This window comes from Triticum dicoccoides, chromosome 7B (genome assembly GCF_002162155.2).
Source record: "Triticum dicoccoides isolate Atlit2015 ecotype Zavitan chromosome 7B, WEW_v2.0, whole genome shotgun sequence".
Classification (NCBI taxonomy): Eukaryota; Viridiplantae; Streptophyta; class Magnoliopsida; order Poales; family Poaceae; genus Triticum; species Triticum dicoccoides.
In genome coordinates, this window is record NC_041393.1 from 109515673 (window position 1) to 109534628 (window position 18956).

Sequence of the window (18956 nt, forward strand, 5' to 3'; positions counted from 1 at the left end):
GCTGGACCCTCTGACGAAGATTTCTTCCCCCGTTTTGAGATCATGGCCTCCGGGTCTTCAGAGGCGGTCCTCTTCTTCCCCTGGTTAGAGGAATTCTCGATTCCTCCTTTCCTAACAGCCTCCTTCGTGGAGGTGGTAGCTTCCTTGTTCCCCTCTTCGCCTTCTTCCAAAGGCGCAACCTCCAACATCCTGCTTAACACGGGATCCGGCGTAGTCTCAGGGAGGGGGGTCGGACACCTGATAAGATTTGCTTTCGTTATCCACTCCTGTTTAAGGGGTAGCTCTTTTAAGGGCAATTTTATGATAAATATACGGATAACGTGTCCGGATACAGGGCTACTTACTTGAGTATCTGGGCGATTGCAGCTCAGACCTGCATCCTCGGACGAGTCCGAACACATTGCTTGTGATCCAAAGAACAATTTGTGCATCTCCATGGGCTTCGCGCCCACAAAATGTTGGAGGGCTCGTGGTCCTTCTGGTTTAAACTCCCACAGGCAGAGGGGGCGACGTTTGCAGGGCAGGATGCGGCGAATGAACATAACCTGTGTCACTACGACCAGATTGATATCTCTTTCTAGGAGATCTCGAGCGCGGCCCTGCAACAAGGGCACATCCTTGGACGGCCCCCAGTTAAGCCCTTTATTGACCCCTGACGCTAGCTGTGGTGGGGGACCCGAGCGAAAGGCAGGTGGCGCCACCCATTTGGTGCCCCTGGGAGCTGTGATATAAAACCACTCTCGTTGCCATAAATTGAACTCCTCTTGAAAAAGGCCCTCGGGCCATGGAGCGTCGGCATTCTTGCTTATAACAGCACCTCCGCACTTTGCGTGCTGCCCCTCGATCATCTTCGGCTCTACTTTCAAGGTCTTAAGCCACAATCCGAAGTGAGGTGTGATATGGAGGAAGGCCTCACACACGACAATGAACGATGAGATATGGAGGATGGACTCCGGAGCTAAGTCGTGAAATTCCAGCCCATAATAAAACATGAGCCCCCTCACGAAGGGGTCCGTCGGGAAGCCTAGCCCCCGAAGGAAGTGAGACGCGAACACCACGCTCTCACCCGGCTTGGGAGTGGGAATAACCTGCCCTTGAGCAGGCAGCCTATGCAAGATTTCGCCGGTTAGATACCTGGCATCTCTTAGCTTCCGCATGTCTTCTTCCGTAACGGAGGAAGGCATCCACCGGCCTTGAAGGGCGGAGCCGGACATCATCAGAGGTCCGAAGCGCCTGAATCTGGAGCTTTGGGTGTTGGAACTCAAGGTGAGGGGCGGATTTGATTGAAAGAAAGGAGTCGAGCCTTGGTCTCTTTATAAAGAGGTTTAATACCAAGAGCCCTCCCTGTGACCGTTTGGGACTCGCCTTCAATTGGGGAGACATACCAACAGGCACGATTGGGTTACTCACGCCCGTATTGGTGAGAATCCCGGAATAAGGGGACACGATCTCTACTTTGACGAGACGTGCCAAGGAAACCGCCTCGCTAAACATGCTGAGGTGGGACAGTAAAACCAATAAAGGCTTGGCCGTGGCATGATGTCACGCTGCGGAATACGTCAGCAGATTAGATTTGTGTAAATATTATTCTCTCTACGGAGGTATGTGGAACTCGTTTTGCAGAGCCGGACACTATCCTTGTGTTCAAAATCTGTTATGAAGTATTCGGAGGAGGAACCCGCCTTGCAATACCGAAGACAATCTGCGCGTCGTACTCATCGTCATTGAAGCCTGGTTCAGGGGCTACTGAGGGAGTCCTGGATTAGGGGGTGTCCGGATGACCAGACTATAACCTTTGGCCGGACTCCTAGACTATGAAGATACAAGATTGAAGACTTCGTCCCGTGTCCGGATGGGACTTTCCTTGGCGTGGAAGGCAAGCTTGGCGATATGGATATGTAGATCTCCTCCCATTGTAACCGACTCTGTGTAACCCTAGCCCTCTCCGGTGTCTATATAAACCGGAGGGTTTTAGTCCGTAGGACGAACAACAATCATACCATAGGCTAGCTTCTAGGGTTTAGCCTCTCCGATCTCGTGGTAGATCTACTCTTGTACTACCTATATCATCAATATTAATCAAGCAGGAGTAGGGTTTTACCTCCATCGAGAGGGCCCGAACCTGGGTAAAAACATCGTGTCCCTTGTCTCCTGTTACCATCCGCCTAGATGCACAGTTCGGGACCCCCCTACCCGAGATCCGCCGGTTTTGACACCGATACCGAGGTTGTGCATGATAGGAGCATTGTGTGGGACGAAAATGAAGCATGGCCAAACTATATGATTTTGTAGGGATAAGCTTTCTTTGGCTATGTTATTTTGATAAGACATAAACTGCTTGGTTAGCATGCTTAAAGTATTACTATTTTTATGTCAATATTAAACTTTTATCTTGAATCTTTTGGATCTGAACATTCATGCCAGAATAAAGAGAATTACATTGAGAATTATTTTAGGTAGCATTCCACATCAAAAATTCTGTTTTTATCATTTACCTACTCGAGGACGAGCTGGAATTAAGCTTGGGGATGCTTGATACGTCTCCAACGTATCTATAGTTTTTGATTATTCCATGCTATTATATTATCTGTTTTGGATGTTTAATGGGCTTTACTATGCACTTTTATATTATTTTTGGGACTAACCTATTAACTGGAGGCCCAGTCCAAATTGCCGTTTTTTTGCCTATTTCAGTGTTTCGCAGAAAAGGAGTATCAAACGGCGTCCAAATGGAATGAATCCTTCGGGAGAGCTATTTTTGGAACAAGTCATCCAGAGGACTTGGAGTGGACGTCAAGAAAGAAGCGAGGAGTCCACGAGGCAGGGAGGCACGCCTGTCCCCCTGGGCATGCCCCCACCCTCGTGGGCCCCTCGCAGCTCCACCGACCTACTTCTTCCTCCTATATATACACATAGATCGGGAGTTTCGCTGTCGCAAGCCTCTGTAGCCACCAAAAACCAATCGGGACCCTGTTCCGGCACCCTGCCAGCGGGGGGATCCCTCACCGGTGGCCATCTTCATCATCCGGATGCTCTCCATGATGAGGAGGGAGTAGTTCACCCTCGGGGCTGAGGGTATGTACCAGTAGCTATGTGTTTGATCTTTCTCTCTCTCATGTTCTTGAGATGGTACGATCTTGATGTACCACGAGCTTTGCTATTATAGTTGGATCATATGATGTTTCTCCCCCTCTACTCTCTTGTAATGGATTGAGTTTTCCCTTTGAAGTTATCTTATCGGATTGAGTCTTTAAGGATTTGAGAACACTTGATGTATGTCTTGCATGTGCTTATCTGTGGTGACAATGGGATATTCACATGATCTACTTGATGTACATTTTGGTGATCAACTTGCGGGTTCAGTGACCTTGTGAACTTATGCATAGGGGTTGGCACACATTTTCATCTTGACTCTTCGGTACAAACTTTGGGGCACTCTTTGAAGTACTTTGTGTTTGGTTGAATAGATGAATCTGAGATTGTGTAATGCATATCGCATAATCATACCCACAGATACTTGAGGTGACATTGGAGTATCTAGGTGACATTAGGGTTTTGGTTGATTTGTGTCTTAAGGTGTTATTCTTGTACGAACTCTATGATAGATTGAACGGAAAGAATAGCTTCATGTTATTTTACTACGGACTCTTGAATAGATCGATAAGAAAGGATAACTTTTAGGTGGTTTCGTACCCCACGATAATATCTTCGTTTGTTCTACGCTATTGGTGACTTTGGAGTGACTCTTTTTTGCATGTTGAGGGATTGTTATATGATCCAATTATGTTATTATTGTTGAGATAACTTGCACTAGTGAAAGTATGAACCCTAGGCCTTGTTTCAATGATTGCAATACCGTTTACGCTCACTTTTATCATTAGTTACCTTGCTATTTTTTTATTTTCAAATTACAAAAACCTATATCTACCATCCATATTGCACTTGTATCGCCATCTCTTCGCCGAACTAGTGCACTTATACAATTTACCATTGTATTGGGCGTGTTGGGGACACAATAGACTCTTTGTTATTTGGTTGGAGAGTTGTTTGAGAGAGACCATCTTCATCCTACGCCTCCCACGGATTGATAAACCTTAGGTCATCCACTTGAGGGAAATTTGCTACTGTCCTACAAACCTCTGCACTTGGAGGCCCAGCAACGTCTACAAGAAGAAGGTTGTGTAGTAGACATCACCCCAGTATCATATCACCATCACACTCCTATCTTTACCGTTTTTCTTAGTTCGATCCTTTTGGTTATATCTTGATCTAGTAGAATAAACTTTTAGTTTGATCTAACTTTGAGTTTTGTGTTGATCCCTATCTATGTAATCGAGTCCGTGAGTTATATAATAAAGATTAGTTTTGAGTCGAGGGCTTTGCCATCTTGCTATGATCTTGAGGGAATAAAAGAAAGAATAAAAAGAAATAAAAAGATCATATTGATCTTATGGAGAGTAATGACTACACATATAAAGAGTATGATGAATAAAAGTTGTTGCGAGTTGACAAACATAGTTTTGGTCATCGTTGCAATTAATAGGAAGTAATAAAGAAAGAGAGGTTTTCACATATAAATATACTATCTTGGACATCTTTTATGATTGTGAGCACTCATTAAAATATGACATGCTAAAAAGTTAATGTTGGACAAGGAAGACAACGTAATGAGTTATGTTTGCTTATATCCGAAAAGTTATATTGTCATGGATCGTCCAACATGTTGAGCTTGCCTTTCCCCTCATGCTAGCCAAATTCTTTGCACCAAGTAGAAATACTACTTGTGCTTCCAAACATCCCTAAACCCAGTTTTGCCATGAGAGTCCACCATACCTACTTATGGATTGAGTAATATCCTTCAAGTAAGTTGTCATCGGTGCAAGCAATAAAAATTGCTCTTTAAATATGTATGATCTATTAGTGTGGAGAAAATAAGCTTTATACGAGCTTGTGATATGGAAGAAATAAAAGCGACGGACTGCATAATAAAGGTCCTTATAAAGTGATGTTATTTTGCATTAAGATTTTATGCATCCAATTATAAAAGCGCATGACAACCTCTGCTTCCCTCTACGGAGGGCCTATCTTTTATTTTTACCTTCTCCCCTTATACAAGAGTCATGGTGATCTTCACCTTTCCTTTTTACACTTTATCCTTTGGCAAGCACTATGTGTTGGAAAGATCCTGATATATATATCCACTTGGATGTAGGTTTTCATAAATTATTATTGTTGACATTACCCTTGAGGTAAAAGGTTGGGAGGCGAAATTATAAGCCCCTATCTTTCTCTGAGTCTGATTGAGACTTCATACCCATAAGTATCGCCTGCGTTTTAGCAATTGTGAAAGACTAAATAATAGTTGAGTATGTGGACTTGCTGAAAAGCTCTTATATTGACTCTTTCCGATGTTATGATAAATTGTAATTGCTTCAATGACTGAGATTATAGTTTGCTAGTTTTCAATGAAGTTTCTAATTCATACTTTACATTGTGAATAGATTGTTACTTTAGCATAAGAAATCATATGACAATATATATGTTGATGTTCTAAGAATGATCATGATGCCCTCATGTTCGTATTATATTTTATTGACACCTCTATCTCTAAACATGTGGACATATTTTTCGATATCGGCTTTCGCTTGAGGACAAGTGAGGTCTAAGCTTGGGGGAGTTGATACGTCCATTTTTGCATCATGCTTTTATATCAATATTTATTGCATTATGGGATGTTACTGCACATTATGTCATAATACTTATGCCTTTTCTCTCTTATTTTACAAGGTTTACACAAAGAGGGAGAATGCCGGCAGCTGGAATTCTGGGCTGGAAAAGGAGCAAATATTAGAGACCTATTCTGCACAACTCCAAAAGTCCTGGAACTCCACGAAAGTCAGCTTTGGAATATATTAAAAATATTGGGCGAAGAAAGTACCAGAGGGGCCCACCCAGCAGCCACGAGGGTGGAGGGCGCGCCCTACACCCTGGGCGCGCCCCCTGCCTCGTGGGCCACCTGGCAAGCCCTCGATGCCCATCTTCTGCTATATGGTGCCTTTTGCCCTAGAAAAAATCATAAGGAAGCTTTCGGGACGAAGCGCCGCCGTCTCGAGGCGGAACCTTGGCGGAACCAATCTAGGGCTCCCGCGGAGCTGTTCTGCCGGGGAAACATCCCTCCAGGAGGGGGAAACCATCGCCATCGTCATCACCATCGATCCTCTCATCGAGAGGGGGTCAATCTCCATCAACATCTTTCTCCAGCACCATCTCCTCTCAAACCCTAGTTCATCTCTTGTATCCGATCTTTGTCTCAAAACCTCAGATTGGTACCTGTGGGTTGCTAGTAGTGTTGATTACTCCTTGTAGTTGATGCTAGTTGGTTTATTCGGTGGAAGATCATATGTTCAGATCCTTTATGCATATTAATACCCCTCTGATTATGAACATGAATATGATTTATGAGTAGTTATGTTTGTTCCTGAGGACATGGGAGAAGTCTTGTTATAAGTAATCATGTGAATTTGGTATTCGTTCGATATTTTGATGAGATGTATGTTGTCTTTCCTCTAGCGGTGTTATGTGAATGTCGACTACATGACACTTAACCATTGTTTGGGCCTAGGTGAAGGCATTGGGATGTAATAAGTAGATGATGGGTTGCTAGAGTGACAGAAGCTTAAACCCTAGTTTATGCGTTGCTTCGTAAGGGGCTGATTTGGCTCCATATGTTTCATGCTATGGTTAGGTTTACCTTAATTCTTCTTTCATAGCTGCGGATGCTTGCGAGAGGGGTTAATCATAAGTGGATGCTTTTCCAAGTAAGGGCATACCCAAGCACCGGTCCACCCACATATCAAATTATCAAAGTACCGAACGCGAATCATATGAGCATGATGAAAACTAGCTTGACGATAATTCCCATGTGTCCTCAGGAGCGCTTTGCTTTATATAAGAGTTTGTCCAGGCTTGTCCTTTGCTACAAAAAGGATTGGGCCACCTTGCTGCACTTTAGTTACTTTGTTACTTGTCACCCGTTACGAATTACCTTATCACAAAACTATCTTTTACCGATAATTTCAGTGCTTGCAGAGAATACCTTACGGAAAACCGCTTGTCATTTCCTTCTGCTCCTTGTTGGGTTCGACACTCTTACTTATCAAAAGGACTACGATAGATCCCCTATACTTGTAGGTCATCACACTCTGTCACACCTTCCTCTCCGTGCACTTTTCTTGCTCTAGAATATCTTGTAGAGTGTTATAGGGAAACATCTCCACAAAATCAGAAATTTCATTGTTGAGACCATGCAGAAATCTTGCCATCTTTGACCCCTCATCTTCATGAATACGAGCACGAATCAACAATAATTCCATCTCTTTATAATACTCATCCACCGTATGCATACCTTGGCTGAGGCGCTGCAATCTATTTCAAAGATCTCTCTGATATTATGAAGGGACAAATATTTGCCTCACGACTTGTTTCATCTCTTCCCAAGTGCCAATGTGATCACACCTAGCAGGAGCTGATTTTCTTGTAGTTGATTCCACCAAGTAAGTGCATAACTGGAAAACTCAACACAATCAAGGTTTACTCTCTTCGGATCAGCAAGGTTATGCATACGAAAAATCTGATCACACTACTCTTCCCAATCAAAATAAGCATCAAGGTCTTCCTTTCCTATGAACTCGGGGACGTGCAACTTGATTCTTGCTATGCCATCTCGACCATCTTGATCGTGACGTTCTGCACAACGGCCATCCTCAGCAACACGACAGTATGCGACACCATCATAATCATTAAAATCATCTCCATGACCACGAGCAACACGCTCATGAGGGTCATAGTCATGCCCACGAGGACCATGGCCTCCCCTCGAAGTTCTCCTCTTCGCTGCCCTCCATGAGCAGCAACACTACACCCACAAGCAGCAGCCACATGTCCACCATAGTTGTTGTTATCATCCTCCAAGGCACCGTCAACAGCAGCATGCACGAAATTCTCATCCCCAACTTACTCAAGTGGATCAATAGGGTGTTGTCGGTGTCGAACCCTATCACCACCCGCTGGAGGATGCTCGTGAAGCATCCTTTCCATGGCTTGGAGTAAGTTGTTCTCGAGTCGCTGCAGCTCGGCACGTGTGATCAGGGTATCTTCTTCCACATGGTTTTTCCCATGAACACTCGATCTAGATCCTGCCATGTTAGTAAGGCCAAAAGTGGTATATGATAATTTTGTGGAATCACACAACCTCACCTATTACTCACCAAAGTTCTTATGAGTTCACATAAGATTGTGCTTCTCCCGGATGTGTTAAAGCGGTTGAAAGACAGAGATCAAAGAACTAGCTTTGGTATTTGGTGGAGCTCGGTGGGGTAAACAAAAAGGGGCTTGTGCTAAAATCAAGTTGATGCAAACCAAGAAAAATATGTGGATATATATGTTGCACCTTTGCACCAAGATTGAAAAAAACACAACACACAAGCTTCTGGAATTTTTCTACCAATCTAAAACTTTTGGATCTTGCACACCACTTTCTTTTTCTCTCTTGACTTTTTTTGCCACTCTTTTCTTTCTCTCTTTGATTTTTTGCCACTCCTTGCTTTCTCTCTCTTTGATTTTTTTCTGTCACTCTTTTCTTTCTCTCTTTGATTTTTTGGCCACTCTTTTTTCTCTCTTTTCCAAAGCACAACAACCAAATCAGAAAGCAATTACAAAGATGAACTTTCTGCAGATCTAAAAGATAAAGAACATGCAAGGTATGCAACAACAAGATCTTAGCACCAACAAGGTCTGGATTTATTTTTGGTGGGGCTTTGGACTTCTAGGAGAGAAAATATAGCATGAAAAACACTCGCTCTAAATGGATGATAGCAAGATAAACTTGGATAAAATATCCTACCGTGTCAACGAAGGCTCTGATGCTAGATGATAGGTGGGAACCCGATGAACGAGTTCACACCAGAGGGTGGCCCAATCTTCATGTCATAGGATCGAATCGGGAGGGATAACTAGCTGCAAGAAGCCGGGATAACTATCTTTATACCTGCCAAGGTTGGATGCAACACATACATTGGGGATGGGTGACCGAAGCTACAAGAACTCCAACCCGCTGCCCGAAAATCGCAGAAGCACAAACCGGAACTAATCCACACAAAACAGCCGGAACCGTAGAGCACGAATTAGGGGGACCATAGGCTCCTTCTCGCGAATCCGAATGAATTCACAAGAGAAAAGGTAGCAAGGATCTGCCTAGCAGTCTTGCTGCATAAGCTTGTAGCTAAATGGTTTGACTAAAGGTTTCTAAGAGGATGGGGGAGATGGAGTTTTATAGCAGGGACAACCCCCTTAGGTAATAAGCAGTCAACTTTGGGTTTGACCAAAAGTTTCTAAGAGGATGGGGGAGATGGATAGCAGGGACAACCCCTCCTAGCTAGGTGTGAAAATGATTTCAAAAGTAAGCAAATTTGCATGGCTTCCCTGGGGGAATAAGCAGTCAACTTTGGGAGTTATTGGAGAGCTCCTCGAAAATTCGCGAAGCCTTGACAGTCTAGACACCTTCCATGAGAATGACTAGTGCTTTTAACTCGCAACTCCAAATGATGTGAGGTTTTTTGCATTGGAAAGTAAATTTGATGTAGTTTCTGTTGATGTACTTATATGGCCCCTGTATCTCCACCAAATGGGTCTGACACAACAAAACATCAGAGGTAAGAACTGACAACATCAGCTTCACTTGAAACTTGTTTTCTCCAAACTTGTTCCTCCAAACCTGTTGCTTCAAGAGCTCATAAGTAATTGGATTTCTTCCATGTGATACCTAAGTTCAACCAACAACAATGGGGATGAAAGCATGGTTCTGTCATCAAGGTTGATGGCTGATGTCCGCGTCAGTATTTTTCGTGAAGAGGAAGGGATGATGCATCACAGCTACGGTAGGTATTTTCCTCAGTGATGAGACAAAGGTTATTAAACCAGTAGGAAAACCAAGCAACACTATGTAAACGGTACCTGCACACAAAGAACAAATACTTGCAACCTGACGCGAAAGAGGGGTTGTCAATCCCTCACGGGTAAAGATAGATTGGTTTGTAGTAGATTGTATAAATAGATCTCGCGGAAACGCGAAATAAAATAAATAACAAAAAATTACAGCAAGGTATTTTTGGGTTTTTGGAATAATAGATCTAAAAATAAACATGGAAAATAATAGACCGGAAAGCAAATATGATAAAGAATAGACCCGGGCCTGTAGATTTCACTAGTGGCTTCTCTCGAGAAAAATAGCAATACGGCGGGTAAACAAATTACTGTTGGACAATTGATAGAACTTCAAATAATCATGATGATAGCTAGGCAAAGATCAATGTATAGGCATCACGTCCAAAATTAGTAGACCGACTCCTGCCTGCATCTACTACTATTACTCCACACATCGAGCGCTATCCAGCATGCATGTAGAATATTGAGTTCATGAAAAAACAGGGAATGCAATAAGAACGATGACATGATGTACACAAGATCTATTAATGTAGGAATAGACCCCATCTTGTTATCCTTAATGGCAATGATCAATACGTGTCTTGCTTCCCCTTCTGTCACTGGGAAAGAACACCGCATGACCAAACACATCACAAAGCACCTCTTTCCATGGCAAGAAAAAATGATCTAGTCAGCCTAACTAAACCAACGATTCGAAGAAGAAATACAAGGCTACAAGTAATAATGAATATGAGATATCAAAAGAAGACTCAAATAACTTTCATGGATAAAATAGATCCGATCATAAACTCAAAGTTCATCGGGTCCCAACAAACACACCACAAAAAGAGTTACATCAACTAGATCTCCAAGAGACCACTGTATAGAGAATAAAGAGAGAGAGAGGGAGAGAGATGAAGCAATCTAGCTACTAAGTACGGACCCATAGGTCTACAATGAACTACTCACGCATCATCAGAGTGGCACCAATGAGGATGATGAACCCGTGTGTGATGGTGTCTAGGTTGGATCTTGTGGTTCTGGAACTTGTGGCGGCTGGAATTGTATTTCGTCGACTCCCCTAGGGTTTTTGGATTTTGGGGGTATTTATAGAGCGAAGAGGCGGTGCAGGAGGCAGTCGAGGTGGGCACAACCCACCAGGGTGCGCCTGGGCCCCCAGGCGCGCCCAGGTGGGTTGTGCTCCCCTCGTAGCCCCCCTCCGATACTTCTTTGGCCCATCGTGATCCTTCTGGTCCACAAAAAATCTCCAGAAAGTTTCGCTGCGTTTGGACTCCATTTAGTATTGATTTTCTGCGAAGTAAAAAACAAGGAAAAAACAGAAACCGGCATTGAGCACTATGTCAATAGGTTAGTCCCAAAAAATGATATAAAGTTGATATAAAATGATCGTAAAACATTCAAGAATGATAATATAACAGCATGGAACAAGCAATATAGATACATTGGAGACGTATCAAAGGTTACAAGGTAAACTTAAGTTAGCGTTCACCTTGTCACTTATTAGTTTGGCACAACTTCTTGTGATTGGACCTATAATTGTTGGAGACTTGTCGACGATTGTGTTGTCCTCATCACCGCCGCTCCACCAACCCGGCCACCACGCCAAACTCATCCCGGAAATCCGCGTCTCCGTCACCTCCAACCATCCAGCAGAGCTCCCCGCCGCTTATCGTCAGTCTCTGTTCAACCCCTTGTCCTTCGACCGCCCCGCCAGGTACCATCCTGTATCGTGCCCGACAACTATTCGTCAAATCACTGAAGCTGAAAATAGTTGTCCCTTCTTCTTTGCAGCAATGGATTTTGATTTGGAGTACATATACAAGCAGTATGTTGGGTCGTCCGACGGCTCGTCGGACAAGGAGGGGGTACTCCGATGAGACGGCGATGATGCAGGCGATCCTTGAAGACGCGGAGTGTGCGGAGGAGCATGTTCTCAATTTCAAGGGCTGAATCAAAGGTCATCGAGCGCTCAATCTCAACAGGGCGTGTGGGCATTTGACACTGATGGCCGACTACTTTGGCCCTGATGCACTATTTGCTGACCATTTTCGCCGGTATTTTCGGATTCGCAAGACTGTCTTTGATCGTCTATACCATGCGTCAGGTCCTACGATGACTACTTCATCCTGAAGGGGACAACAATGTTAGGATGTAATATTTGAACTTTTTTAAATTTGAACTAGTGCTGCATGCGGCTATTTGAACGTCTGTTCCCTTTGCATTCGGCTATTTGATCGTGCGGACTTCAAAAAAAAGAGGAATACCATATGTATGCGGCTACAATTGGATGGCGTCCTCCCGCATCCGTGTCCGTGAACTGGTCCCCCTGTTCGGGAGTAGAGAAAGAGATATTTTTTTGGAAAATCCTACTAATGTGCCAACATTCGCATTTTCATCCTTCCCAACGAAACCTTTTCCCGCCATTCCATGTCCTACCATAGATCTTGGCGCAATGTTCTTGCCACATCAGCATCATGGATTTGTTCGCGCATGCACCCAATCCAGCGAACAGCCTCAACTAATTCTTCCTAGCTCACTATCTCCCCCCCCCCCCTACCCCACCCCACTCATTGCCTCACCCTCACCCAGAGCTATCCTCCCCATTGACAAGTCTCTCCGGGCGAGGTGTGCTAGGATCAAGGCAGCAGTGGTGGCAGAGTCTGTGCATTTTGTTGCCTCACCCTCACCGACCTCTCATCGACGTATTCCCCCATGTGCACTACCGCCATAGGAACCACCATCCCTAGGACACCGTGATGCGGTGCCGAGGAAGAGGCCACAACGACGCCCATTTTTGTCTCCATCGGTGTCCGCAGGTACCAAAATGATCGTCCCCGCCAACTGCTTCCGAGGAGCGTGCGGTTGACCGCCACAGGAGGATACCGGGCTCGATTACGACACGAGAGAAGGCGGGGCTCGATAAGGGTGCCGGGAGGAGGTCTGGCTCGATGAGGAGCACGGGGACGAGGCCGGGTTCGGCGTTATCGTTGTAGTTATGTGTCACGGTCATCGGCACACATTTTTAAGTATGCTCTTTTGAAGCTTTGTATTAGAGTTATTTTTATTCCATTCTTCCTTAGTGGATTTGAGTATAGGAGGCTTATATCTCAGCTACGGCTAGTGGAATTTTGTATTTCAGTAATCGACATGGCATTTTTCAGTTGATACACATGGCAACTTAAGAATTTTTTGCTTTAGGTCATGGCCAAAGAAGATTTTTTCATAATTCTAGCGATTACATGAGATGTTCTTATAAATAGAAATAACTGTTTATAGTTGTCATGGCTAATTTGCCACGACTAATTTCATGGATGTTCTGAAGTTATCATGGCATTTTCAATGAACTTGGCAAATCAACATTCCAATTTTTTTCATAAGACTATGTCATGGCAATTGTATTCTAAATATGATGTCATTTTTGTGTTCTTAATATACTATGACACATTACTATTTTTACATACCCATGGTAGATATGTTGTATTGTTCCAATACATTTTTATTGAACTTAACATGCAAAAATTTGAAAAAGTCATGGCAAATTTATTGACACCTATATTCTGCCATGGCAAATCTGCTTTTTTTCACTTTTTGTGTAGTTTTTTGTGATGGCATTTTTTGCATTTAAGAGAGAATGTAAATTTTCTACTTCTCACATGGCAAGTCATAACATTTTTCCATTTCAAACATGGCATCTTATTAATTTTCATAATGTTTACATGTCATTTTTATTAATTTTTTCAACTTGTCACATGACAAGTTATATATATTTATGGCAAATCCATAAATTTCCCTCTTTTGAAAGAACAATATCCCAAATTAGCCATACTTTTCAAGAACACAATTCCTAACTTTTCCCATGTGCCCGTTACAAATTCCAAAAAAAATTGCCATGTTATTTTAGAGAAAGCATTTTCTCAATTAGACCTTGGTACTTTTGTTGTAGGTAGCATGGTATTTTTATTAATTAGACCATGTTAGTGCCATTGGTGGTAGCATGACAATTTTATTCTTTAGACGATGGCAATTTTTATGAATTATATCATGGTAAATTTTATTATTTAGACCATGGTAATGTTATTGTAGATGGCATGGCTATTTTATTATTTAGACCTTGACAAGTTTTACAATTAAACTATGAAAAATTCAGTTCAGGTCGTATGGCATTTTTATTCTTTAGATCATGACAATTTATTAACTAAAGTTGCAAATTTAGATACGGTTTGGTTTATATCTCACTCTGTGCGTTCGGTTTATACGGTTTTTTGGTTTGTGCGGTATTGATACTTCGGTAAATATGATATGAAATTTAGATACAGTTTGGTTTCGGTATATACCAAATTGTTTCGGTATGGTTTTGGTATATACCATAAAAACCAAAGTTGACGCGAATTTGAAAATGACATATAATAGTTTGCAAATCTATGAGTCAAAACACATATATTTTTTATACAAAGAGTATATAACTATATGCGAATGTATATGCATGCATGAATTCAAAGGTTATGGACATGCATGAAGAAAAGTATGACTATGTTACAAGAAAAATGGATGCGCTTAACAGGAAATCTAGCTTATGTACAGAAAAGGACTACTTGTATGGTTATTCTTCCCAAGATATATACATATATTTTTTACTTCAGTTTATTCGGTAAGCCATTCGGTTTTTTGGTATATACCGTGAAAACCAAAATTCAAAACGGTATGAAAAGTTCATACCATACCGAAACCATAAAAATCATAAAATTGGTTCGGTTTGGTTTATTTTCGGTATGGTTTTTTGCTTCGGTTTTAAAATGCACAGGGTGAATTATATCTATCTTTTATTAATATATATAGTGATTGTGGTCATGTCGTAGTTTACCTTTTTTAGAAGAATGAATCATGACATCTTTTAGGGGTTAGATATCTTACACTTGAATTTTTTTTAAATGTGCTAATTTATTGACTAGAGAATAACATAGAAATTTGATGTTCAACTTTGCCATGCTACCATATACCATGTTTTATCGTGCAATAGCATGGCAATTTTATGCCGTACTCCCTCTAAGACATTTTTTGACCCTGTCAAAGTGTCAAAAAACATCTTATATTTTTTATAAGGAGGGTGTACGTTTTTCTATATTGCTTTTTTATCACAAATTATCCACTTTTTATTTATGCTCCTTTTTATACACCGTGTCCAGAAGGGAATTGTGACTGAGCCAGGAGGCTAAGAAAAGGCCCTGTGTGTGCACTGGATTCGTGCGGGGGTTTGAGTTGGGCGCCTCTATGTCTGGCTTATAGCGAGACCCGGGGAACCCTAGCGTCAAGCAGAGTGCGAGAAGGGCCGGCTTAGGTGCACGGGAGGCCACATCCTTGTTTTTTTTTTCATGTTTTCCATTTTCGCTTATTTTTCTTTCATTTTTTTACATTCTCTTATACTAAAAAATATTCTAAATAAATATGTTACAAAAACACTTCACAAAAGCATTTTAAAATTTTAACCAAGCATTTGGAAAATGTTAATTGTGCATAGAGAAAATGTTTCCCATGTATACAAAAAAATATACAATGTGTGTGGAAAAAAGTTGGTCATGTATTTAAAAAATGTTAATACAAGCATTTAAGAAATGTTAAAAAAGATTTTGATTTTTTAGTCATGCATTTCAAAAATGTTAAATGTGTATAGAAACAAATATTGACCATGTATTAAAAAAATTGTTAATCTGGTATTTGAAAAGGTTAATCAAGCATTTGAAAAGGTTAAATGTGTATAGAGAAAATGTTGACCACGCATTAAAAAATGTTAAACTTTTATTAAAGATGTTAACCAAGCATGTGAACAATACTTTAAATATGTATAGAAAAACTGTTGACCATGTATTCAAAAAATGTTAATCTAAAACATGAAAAATGTTAATCAAGCAATCAAAAAATGTTCAATGTGTACAGAAAAATCTTGACCATGTATTCAATAAATGTTAAACTTGTATTTGAAAACAACTAAATGTGTATTAAGAATGTATTTGATATATACCAAAAATTCATATAGAAAAACAGTGAAAATCTGATAAAAAACAAAAAAAAGCAATGAAAAATGAGAAAATAAACAAACAAATCTGAAGAAAAATGAACGAAAAATAGCCAGTGGAAAACAAGATACTCGTGGTTTGAGTTTTCTGGTACCAAAACTAAAAAAAACCACGCTGGGGGCTATTTGTTCTAGTGAAAGAAATCTTTCACTGGAACGTTGCTTTTCTTTAGCATCAATACAGACACAAGCGCTCATATACACGCGCATACACTCACCCCTATAAACGCACACACGTGCACCCTACCCCTATAAGCACCTCCGAAAGACTGAGTCGACATATCATCTTGAGATTTACGAAGCCACCGTAGACGCCTTGTCATCGACGGAAACGTCTCCTTCCACTGAAAGCGCATCATCGGAAATCCAGAAATAAATTCAGAAATAATGCGAAGAATTTAAACCCTGATGGGTTTGGGATACCAAGGTTGCTTTCTATCGAACGAATTGCTCGTTCCAACGATAACCATCCTCGTGTCCGACGGGCACTGGATAGTGTCCTTTGAAAAAGAAACTCTCAAACGCATGCCTTCCTCGGTCTTCGTGGAAAATCTCTGGCGCTGCCAGAAGGCGTATTTCACCGGTCACGACCAGGTCCCGTTCTATGTCAGCTGAGTAGTACGGTACGAGTCAGCCGGGGAAGAAGAAGAAAAACAACTCGCCGGTCAGCAGCTACGTCGCCACCATTAAATTTGTTTCAATTAAGAAAAGGATATCGCCAGACTGTAGTAGAGACAGCAGCCATCCAAGATCTGAATATCAATATATTTAATTTAATTATTATTGATCAATGAAATGTTTACCACAGTCCACATCACAAGATCTGAAGTCTACCATGGTCCACACCACAAGTAGGAGTAGTATACTCCTATCGCCCTTTGGATCCTAATCGTACGGCACACGTTCGATCCCTCGTCACAGCGCATGTTTTCTGCTGGTCAGCGCGTGGAAAGAATAGGACCGGCGGCGGCGCCGCCGGCGAGCCAACGGCCGGCCTGCTCCATGGCCGCCACCAAGCCATGGCACTCCTGCAGCACAAGCTCGTCCAGGCCGCCCCTGACCATGGCAGGGAAGAAGAGCCAGATCCCCGTCCCGCCCACGAACGCCAGCGTGAGCGGCACTGCCACCGCCCGCGGCGGGCGCCACCACCCGGCGTGCCGCGCCCACCACCCCTCCGCCGCAGTGCACGCGCCGTGCAGGACGAAGAACGCGGTCACTTCGCCGCTGGGCGGCTGCCACATGATGTAGTAGAACATCACCTCGTGCATGAGCCCGGAGACGAGGAAGGTCGCCATGACGCCCGCCGCGTCGCCGAAGCGCGCGCGCACGGGGCCGTGCACCGACGGCCGGAGGATGGCGGGCACCATGAGGTTCCACCGCCTGCCCCAGAAGTCCCGCAGCGACGACGCCAGGTACGGCCGGTCCACCTGCGGCTCCATCTCCATGCCCAGCACGCCGTGGATCAGGGCGTGCACCGAGCCCAGCAGGAACTCCAGGGATAAGTAGATGTGCGCGGTGTACAAGAGGACGAGTTGCCACCAGCTCATCGCATCCTTGAACTGGTACGCGTAGATGATGAAGGGGATGACGGCGCCGGAGACGAGGATCTTGGCCGGGCCGTGTCCGCGGCCAGAAGCGGGATCTTGGTCCTTTGATTTGGCGGGGGTGGAGGTGGGCTGCCGGAACTTGACGGGCAGGGAGGCGGAGAAGACGAAGTGGGGGAGGGAGAGGGACGGGTCCAGGGGGCCGCGGCCGGCGGCGAGGAGGAGGAGCTTGAAGGTGCCGAGCCAGCAGAGGAAGAAGGCGGAGCTGCCGCGGAACGTGGTGGTGGAGAAGGCGAAGGGGATCGCGCAGAAGAGCGCGACAGCGGGCAGAAGCGCGGCGAGGCGAGCGGCGCCTGGGCGAATGAGCGCGGCGGCCATGCGGGCGTAGTACATGGCCGCCCAAACCGCCGCCGTGGCCTTCAGTAGGCTCCCGAGCTCGCCGTCCATGAGCGCCGCCGCCATGACGTGGCGAGCACAGAGGAATCAATGCTCTATTGGCCTCTCGAGCTGTGAGCAACGTTATCTGGGGGATTCGCTCGTATGCCTCCGACCCCGTTCTGCTGGCGCCGCCGAGCAGAGCCGAGATCCGGAGGAAGGGCGGCGAGGTGCGGGTACGAGAGAGAGAGAGAGAGAGAGAGAGAGAGAGGGGTTGTGCTGAAATATAGAGAGCGGACAAGAAACTTTGCTGCTGTTTCCGACCTCTCCCGAGACCCCCTCTTGACCGGCAGCGTCAAGCTGGTCGCTTGGATTTTCGACAAAGTTGGTCGCTTGGATGGCACAAATTGGGGAAGAACCGCAGGATTTACACCTAGGCGGGGATGAACAGAAGCATATGGACTTTTATCGCGAAGCTACACCGGAAAAAGCTAAAAAGAATTAAATAATACATTTTTTTATTAATTCAGGAAATAATACACTGTTTTGAAATTTTACAAAAATAATACAGCGTCGGCTTAGCTGTAGTCGATTGTGACTAATTGGCAACGGCGAAACCAATTGTATTCAAATCGGGTTTGGCTAAGCCGATTAGGATCCAGTGAGTGTTGGTAAAGCCGATTGCTCAGTCGACTTGACGCAGATTGCCCAATCGGTGTTAGTGAAACTGGTTTCGCCGAAGGACATGGACAACTATTAAGCAGCGGGACATCATAGCATCTATAGTATTGAGAAAATTCCTTATATGACACTATTTTAAATATTGCTTAACTATTTGGCACTGGCAACGTTGTCTAGAGGATTCGCTCATATGCCTCTGATCCCGTTCTGCTGGCGCCGCCGAGCAGAGCCGAGATCCGGAGGAAGGACGGCAAGGGGCGGGTGAGAGAGAAAGAGAGAGGGGG

At 43.7% G+C, this 18956-nt stretch overlaps 1 protein-coding gene across 1 annotated transcript; it reads right to left on the minus strand.

Moving 5' to 3' along the window:
* Positions 1-16861: 16861 nt before the first annotated feature.
* On the minus strand, positions 16862-18291 carry LOC119336176 (probable long-chain-alcohol O-fatty-acyltransferase 4). Its single transcript, XM_037608189.1, has one exon. It carries the CDS (start codon positions 18076-18078, stop codon positions 17011-17013), a length of 1068 nt encoding a protein of 355 aa, XP_037464086.1. The 5' UTR covers positions 18079-18291; the 3' UTR covers positions 16862-17010.
* Between the last annotated feature and the right edge of the window lie 665 nt (positions 18292-18956).